General features: G+C 42.8%; 1 protein-coding gene across 2 annotated transcripts; it reads right to left on the bottom strand.

Annotated features, from left to right (window-relative positions):
- Positions 1 to 7,678, bottom strand: trib2 (tribbles pseudokinase 2). 2 transcript variants are annotated; one of them, XM_067482345.1, is made up of 4 exons: positions 7,273 to 7,678; positions 6,288 to 6,651; positions 4,672 to 4,964; positions 1 to 2,308 (listed from the first exon to the last, which is right to left on the bottom strand). In XM_067482345.1, exons 2-4 carry the CDS (start codon positions 6,555 to 6,557, stop codon positions 1,834 to 1,836), a joined length of 1,038 nt encoding a protein of 345 aa, XP_067338446.1. In that variant the 5' UTR covers positions 6,558 to 6,651; positions 7,273 to 7,678; the 3' UTR covers positions 1 to 1,833. The 2 variants fall into 2 exon arrangements, with proteins under 2 accessions (XP_067338446.1, XP_067338445.1); XM_067482344.1 differs by having other exon boundaries at positions 6,288 to 7,678.
- Positions 7,679 to 8,574: the final 896 nt, after the last annotated feature.

Below are 8,574 nucleotides of genomic sequence, written 5' to 3'. Positions count from 1 at the left end.
TAACTGTTCACAATTTATTTACTGAATAAATTTGGATAAAACACCAGAATCTGTTACGATACAATCAGAACATCTGAGGCAGGTATCCCACCATGCACCACCCTCTATGAAACAAAAAGGGACTAAACATTAGCACCAAATCAGCACCAACTTAAACAAAAGGTAGCTCAGTCTACTAAAAAAAAAAAGAAATAGAAAAAAAAGGCAATAGTTGTTTGTTGAAAAGCAACTCAGAAAAGTAGCAAATTAGGATTTTTTTTTCTTAACAAGCACCCGCTCCCTCCCACCCCTGCCCCGTCCCCTGCTAGGCAGGCTATAGCATTCATGGGGCACATGCCAATGACTAGATAAAAACACAAATTCAAGTAACATTGAGATACGACAAAACATGTCCACTGGTACCCATTCTGACCATGATCGATTTAGAGAACCTACGCAGGCAGAAAACTAACATGAGGTCCTGGAGTGAGCATGTCATAGCAATATTATCACTGAATATCTCGTACCAATTTTTTTTTTTTTTATAAAGAAATGAGTAAGACCTGGTGGCATGGGTTGTCGGGGCACAGGAATACTGGCACAAAAGATATTGTGTTTTCTAAAACTTCAGACAGATATTCTCCTCTTTGCACCTGTCCTGTGTCAAGATATTGCCTACATTATACATGAAAAAGGAATCTCAGAATAAAGAAACACCCTGCAATGTAGTTTTAAATATATATATTTATATTTATTTTTATATATAGATATATATATATATATATATATATAGCTGTTACAATTTAAATAAATGTTACGTTTTCATTTCTACAACTGAAGAATGAATTTAAATAAGAGGAAGCTAATTAAAGAGGTGAAAATGTCAAATCACCTAATACATCAAGTGCTTGATGTCATGTTTGGAGACTTACTGAGAAAACCGTTTGAGGCTGAGGTTGAGGGAGTGATATTAAAGCAGCATAAACAGAGAGAAATTGCTTAAAAAACAAAACAAAAAAAACAACAAGAAGTATGGTTTATAAAAGTAATCATAGTGAAAAATACACAAGTGACTGTGAACAAAGTGATGGGTAAAGGCCTAAGAGACTAAAGAAGAAAAAACATAACATTTACTGAAAATGCCATCAAAAAGTTAAGTGGCTAATCTTCAATAATGCAAAACTGAGACAAGTGAGAGTTGACAAAACAAAACCTAACCATGAAACAAAGTTGAGGTCAAACATGTTGATAAAGATGAATAAAAGAGAAACCCAGGGCTCATTACTGAGCCAATGGTCCCAGGTTAGAAATATTTACCTTATGTTAGTTTACGTTATCTTAGGACTACGTTATGTTAGAACTTAGGCTTGCAATTTCTGAACCTGGGTCTCTGACTTACACCGCCTAAAGCTATGATGAAAAAACTAATTGTGAAGGAAAGGTGTCGTGTTGCAATTTGTCAGTTTATTTTTAATGGTTGTCCTTGGTTCCCTGTGTACTTATGTCACTTCATGCTTTCCATAGTGTCAAAAATGGTGAATATGTCTACTTTTATGAGCACCACATTAGACCAAACAGATCCAAAAAAGAACATTTGCTACATTGTTTGCAACTTGCATGTCTGGTGGCCACATCCCTGAACAGGAAGTGTGTTGCCAGGTGATGTATAGATGCTATTTGTCATGCCAGGCTGAAGGCTTTCCATGAAATGGTGGAAGAGAAAACAGGATGGAAACACCTTTATTATGATTGACAAATGTTCACCTACTAATCTGTAGACTACTGTTTTTGGCTCCGCTGTGAGCGTGGTGAGCCTATTGTGGCGGGAGTCGTCCGTTTGTGCTTTATGTTTGTTCAGCTGAAGAACTGTTCCAGCTCCTCTTCCATGTTCACTTCAGGCACCATCTGCTCCTGGTCTCTTTCACCTCTGCTGTGCACCACAGTGCCCCCTAGGGCCCCAGAGGACGCAAACCAGGGATGCTCCAGTATCTCCCGAGAGGTGAGCCGCTCTGCAGGTTCCCGGCGGAGGATGGAGCGGATCAGGCACTTGGCCTTGGGTGTGAGCGTCTCAGGGATATTGAAGTGACCCCTGCGAATTTTGCTGAACAGGGAGCCGGGCTCAACGTCATGGAAGGGGTAGCGCCCCACAAGAATTGTATAAAGCATGACACCCAGACTCCAGACGTCAGCTGCCTTCCCCGAATAACTCCCATTGGCGTTAAGAATCTCAGGACTTACATAGGCTGGGCAGCCATGTTTGTCTGACAGGGAGTCGTCATGACCATCCAGGATATATGTGTCCTCAAGGCTCTCCAGCTTCACAAAACTTCTGGAGACACACAAATGAAACAAGAAAAGTGATGATACCTCTTTACAAAACAATGAACACAAAGAATCATCGCATAATGTGAATGTTATTAAAGACAAATGCTACCATAATTCCAATCTTTGGATGGTAACTAAAAAAAAAAAGGCAGTACAAAAGACACTCGAGTGTGGTAATTTGCTCAGATGGACATCTTAAGATTTTCAGATCCATCGCTTTCAGATATCAGAGGAAGTAGAGCACATAATGCTCTGGGCTTAAGTTTGACATTTCCTTTCACTTAGATAAAAGCCCAGCCACAAAGCATTGACGTACAAATAGGCTTTCCAAAAGACCTCTGCGATTCAAAAGAAACACAATTATGGGTGACTGATCATCTTAAGTTTCACGCAGTGAACTGTTTCATTCCAAAATTTGAGAACTTGACAATGTGGATTCTTTTGTTTCCTACTCTAGCCCCTGAAAATTACATCCACTTGCAACATTCTCTAAACTCTACAATAGCAGCTATGATACCTCTGAGTGCTGCTAATAATGGCTGGTTGTGTGTCACTAAAGAATCCAGAGTGGCTCAGACAAAAACCAATCTCTACATGCAAGGTAAAAGACCGTACTGTGGTTGCATGTAATGTCCATGATATGATGTACTATACAAAGACCCGGGACGTGTGATGGTATCTGACAGCCACAACCAAAAGGAAAAGCATGAAGCACTGTCTAAGACCTATTTAAAAAGTGTTCTTTGCCATCTACAATAGGGGGGTGCACCTTCACGTAATCCCAATTCTATGGTTCATTGTGAGTATAGTAATTTTCCTTGCTGAAACATGCTGTAGTGTTTCTGCAGTTTCACCTCAGGAGAAATCTATTGTTTCCTTGGGCCACATGCCCATTGTTACCACTGTGAGATAAAAAGGCATGTGCTTCTTTAAATACAGCAAGCTGCTGCTTGGATAATAGCTTATTTGGATACATGCAAACCTGCAATTAGTTAAGACAGCTCAGTAATGCAAAAAGAAAGAAATGGCTCATTTTAAGAGGAGCATATTCTCTTTCTTCAAGCTATACAAGACTTAATGTGTGTTGATCTTAAAATGCTTCCTAGGCTTGGTGTAGAAGAGAAGAAAGAGCTCAACAGAACCTGCATCAACCTTTGACCGGTGCTTTTTAAACAGGCTGCTGTTTGGTCAAAGGCTATCAGAGGTATGACAAAATCAGGTCAAGTTGTTAATGTATGCTGTGTATTTTATGTCTGACCATGTTTGACCTTTTGTCAAATGCTTGGGTTTAAGCTAGAATAGTGTCAAGTCTTTAAAGCAGCTTCATCTTCACCCTCATCACCCTCAAGTCCATCAAGCCAAAAGAACATAAAAGGTGTGAGAGGATTCTCAGCAGGCTGTATAACAAATGTGACCCAACACTGTCCTGCACCATCATTCTTAAAATTCAACCAACATCAATCATTTTATGGGAAGGGAGGGGGCTCGGCATCTAAGACCAGCAGCCTAGTGCAGCATTCAAGGTCACTGGACCTGTAGTGAATATGTGAGGCAGCTCAACTTCCATTTTCCACTGTTAGTGCCAAAGGATGACATCACACTTTGAGACACAGGGCATTGAGGTCCAGTCTGTGTCTCTGCTATAGGGTGTAGGATAATTGGCTGAAAAAAGGTGTCCTCCTTAATCTTTAACATAGAAATCTGTTTGGTCCCTGGTGACATAAGCAAATGGCTAATATAACATTTGTAAAATGAACTGAAAATTTATACACACACACACACACACACACACACACATATATACACAAACACACACTAAATTAAAAAAAAATGCACTTAGGTTGCTGTAGCAACAGATTCCTGAATTTTCTGGATGCATTTCTCACATCCTGCCATCAGGCGTCACCAAACCCGTGCTGTACAAGAGGAATTCCATAGATCTCTCCTGCTGATCGCTACAGAAAACTCACTAGTGGCTTAATTGATTATCTGTCATGCAAAATCTAGTCATGGTAACTCTGTGCAAGTGCAACAGCATTGCTTAGTAGGAAGAACTGCACTGTGTGGCTTTATCCATATAAGTGTGATTACAGGTAACATATACTCTATACATCTCTATGTGTTAAAACTGTATAGCCACTACAAACTATGTGCACAAAACTAGGCACGGAAGAAATAAAAGGCTTAGGTTTCCAGGATTGGAAGTATCTGGGAAATGTCAATCTTGCTGTAATCTGAGATATGACACAGATAACACTGACAAGTTGTCATATCATGTACAATACATAAATGTGAAGCAGAGGAAAAACATGCCACAGTGGCACACTCAGTGTGCTGAACAAATACTATGGTTTCTGCAAAACTCACCTGTCCTCATTCCTGAAGACAAATTTCCTTAGTTTGAGGTCACGGAGGACTAGTCCGTTGTTGTGGCAATGTGCCACAGCAGAGGCTATCTGATAGAAGAGTCTGGCAGCTTCGTCCTCCCGCAACTTCTTGCAGGTGCGGACAAAAGAGTGCATGTCACCATAGCTTCTCTCAAAGAACACATAGGCTCGTGTCTCCCCGAGCAAGATCTCAAGGATTTGGTTAATATGCTGGTGCTGCCCCAGGGCAAAGTAGGCCGCCAGTGATTCCTGGTATCTGCTAATGTCAAAAACCTGAAATCATAAGAAAAGGAGACATTAATACTTATACAGTCTGCATTCAAGCCAATTAGCCATTTTTGCCACTTTGTGTTTCGCACTCTGTTGATACACAATTAAAATCATACTGAAACAGACTTGCCCTTTAATTAAGCAACATGTGAGCAATACTACCATGTTCATGTTTTACCAGACTTGTTTTATTCTTTTGAAGTAAAGTGAAAGAATCATGTTAGTGCACAGCATTCTACTGCAGGCCAAGGTTGCAGTCTCTCTTTTGTTTCCATAGTAACCCCCAACTGTACAATCAGTTCAGATGAGAGGGCTCCTCTGCTTGCAGTCAATACAAATACGCCCCATAGCCCTTGAGATCTTAAATTGTGACCTAGGCTTCCAGCTTGGCAAGAATGATCAATCCTGGAAGTGGGGATTGATTGGTTCTATACTGGAACCAGCACAAAGCAGACGAGGTCAAACAGCAGTTAGCTCACAGGATGTGCCAAAGGCCATTAATTTGTTATTGCTATGAGGAAACATTATCTTAAGTCAAAAGGTACAGGTTATTGGATATGTCATGCCTTATGAGTCCAACGGTGCTTGTAAGTATAGTTTCTATTCATTCAATCACTAAAGCCAAGCTGTAATGTATCTCAGGAACGACCCAAGTGCCCTTATAACCAGTAAAATAGGAACACATTTCCCATGGTTAGAGGGGTCAGTAGAGAAGAGCCAGTGTCACAGCAGCACAACTGTAAAATTCTCTGACCATGTGTGCTTTTCACTTACATACAATGGCCCTCAAAAGATTATAGTCCCACTAACAAAAGGTGTAACATCATCATGTTTATGCACCAATATATACAATGGGGGGGGGGGGGGGGGGTGTAACGCGATTATAGCGCTGCGCTATGCAAGCCAGAAGAGCACTGAGAGGAGTGTGTGCGTGGTTACTCACTCCTTTGTCAACGTTACATCATGCAATCCAAACCACGCAGCTCGCCCCATTCACTTTTTCCATTAGGTTGCTCTGCCAGCTCTCTATTTACAATTTAAGTAATAATTAAAAAGTTGAGCGGGGGACTGGCCTTGCTGGAAATGCCAAGCCAAAGAAACCAGTTCAAGACCAAGTTATTTTTTGCATTACACATTATGTTTACGATGCATGTTGAAATACAGAGCATATCTTTCGTCTGCAAGGTAAATGAAATGCAAAGGTGGCGAGCCTGTGCATGCTCATGTCTCCCCACTGAATACGCTCGTCTGGGACAGACAGAAGACTGTGAGGGCTCTATTTTTGGGAACATAAGGTAGGATATGTCTCCTGTGCTGGCTACTAACCTTACACACCAGCTCTTCCCCGCTGTGCAGGTGGGCGGCTCTGAAAACGTGGTCTCCCTCCAGTGGCTCCAACAAAAGGTAGTCCCCGATGCGGGCGCTACAGTGCGAAGAGTCCGGGGTCTCCGGCGGGCTGGGGGACCCGAGGTTGGGACTGAAACTCTGGTGCGACTCTGTAGTCCGTAAACAAGACAATTCTTCGAAATCGTGCGATTTGTGCCGCGATCTCCCATAACGTGAAATGTTAATTGGATTTGACCTCTGTATGTTCATGAGGAATAAGTGTGATAACTCCACAGTATCGGGGGTCTTCCTCCTGCTTGTTCTTCTCCTTCTCCTCGATTGGGGCACCACTCTGTTGAAAACGCTGTGCAATATAAATTGGGGGAAAAACGTCCAGCTTTAGTAAATCTTTAATAAAGTGTAAAAACAGCTGAAGAAATGATTGAGTTGCACGCTGCTGTTGGCTCGTTGGTTTTCATGCAACAAAAAGAGGTCTGTAATTTTTTGACCAGTTCCGTTCTCTTGCTCCCTTTGTTTTCCATTCAAGGCCAAGCTAAAATGACAGATTTGCTGCTCCAACTCGACCGAAAACCCCTTCGCACGGAGCTGCCGCGGTCTCATTAACGTTAGCAGTGCGAGCAGGGAACGACTAACTGCAACAAAGGCTAACCACAAAAGTCAGCGTTTCTAATGAATGAAGACTGACGAGGCACCCGCAGCTTGTTTGCTAGCTTATATGCCGGTTAATGCTATGGCACGTTTCATAAAACCGAAACAATTTGTTGGAGCTTGCAGGCACAGAAGGAAATGTAAAAAAAAAAAGAAAAATCACGAAAAAAGCAAGTTTTGCAAGCTAATTAGTAGCCACTAAATTTAGCCGAAATCTGACAGCCAAACGATGGCTAGCAGGTGCAAAGCTAACTGGTTAGCTTCATTGGCTAACTAGTACTAGGTCAGTGCACGGCCTTGTTGCCCAGGATCATACCCGTGCACGGGGATTGTGATCTAGCACAGGAGGAGAAAACCCCATCCGGAAAACTGCTGTAGCTCTTTGTGTGCGGGAGTTATGTTCCTCTCTCTCTCTCTCTCTCTCTCTCACTCTCTCTCTCTCTCTCTCTCGGTCCAGTGGAAGCAAAGAGTAGTTTGTCTTAGATGTCTGCTGCTGCTGCTGTAAGCTGTTGGAAGGAAGGGGGACGGCCGGCCGGCCGAATTTCCCAGGCCTATCCCTTGATTCAGCAGGACATCCTCTCTCCCGTTGTGCCGCTGCGCTTCTTACGTGGCTGGGAATCTAGTCCATTCAGTGCGGAGGGAGGCCAGCCGAGTTGCACACACTGCTCACACTGCGCCTGTACACACAGAGAGAGAGAGAGAGAGAGAGAGAGAGAGAGAGAGGTGGTTGGCGGAGGGGGGCTTCGACACGTGCACACCCGCGCGCACACACATATACACATATACGAGCATACCTACCCGCCCCCTGACGTCATTCCACGTCGATATCCCATTGGCTTCCAACCTAAGTTATAATATGCAGTGCAGTCATGTGAGAACCATGTAGCGTGGCTACACCCCCAGGATCTAAATACGTCGCATGCTGGGAAATCGGATGGGGAGGGGAGTAGAGGTGGGAGTGTGAGAGTATAGCTACTGTACGTGCTACAAATGTGTTTCCTCCTGAAATGAAAGAGAGGGGGATCCCTTCCTCACAATAGCATGCAGATAGACACTGTTTAGCTGAGTTGTACAGAAGTGATGCTCATTTGCATCAACACCATGATGGTGTCATGCAGCCCAAGTAAAGACACTACACAGGTGTTCACTTTATTTCAACACAACAAATGGAGCAAACAACTGTGCCACTAGCGTGTCCCACTTACGAACTGTTATCTGTTATCCTCTGCAAGGAAACGTAAGCAACGTTAAAACCGAACATGGCGAACATGCATTATGATGACGACAGCAGGATTGTGAAATTCCATGTAGGAATCCAGGGCGCTGAGAGGAATGCTAGCAGCTGGACACAAGAAACTAACAGAAGTGTTTAAGTTCACCTTTGTTCCCCTGCTTGGAAAGCAGTAGCAGTGCACACATGCATAAACAAACACACACAATTCTAGGCTTTGTGTCTCTCTGCCTCTTTGAATAAGCCCCCACAACATGGAAATTAATTTTTCACACAGAGGCCACTCATCTCAGAAATGGTGGTTAGCAGTTGCAGAATGTGGCAGCACCCACAAGCTTTTATACCCCAGTTCTCAGGTTTTAGCGTACATTATTTTTCTGGGTTTTG

Source organism: Channa argus, chromosome 17 (genome assembly GCF_033026475.1).
Source record: "Channa argus isolate prfri chromosome 17, Channa argus male v1.0, whole genome shotgun sequence".
NCBI lineage: Eukaryota > Metazoa > Chordata > Actinopteri > Anabantiformes > Channidae > Channa > Channa argus.
Note: the sequence above shows the minus strand (reverse complement) of the source record. Positions and strands in the feature narration are given on the sequence as shown.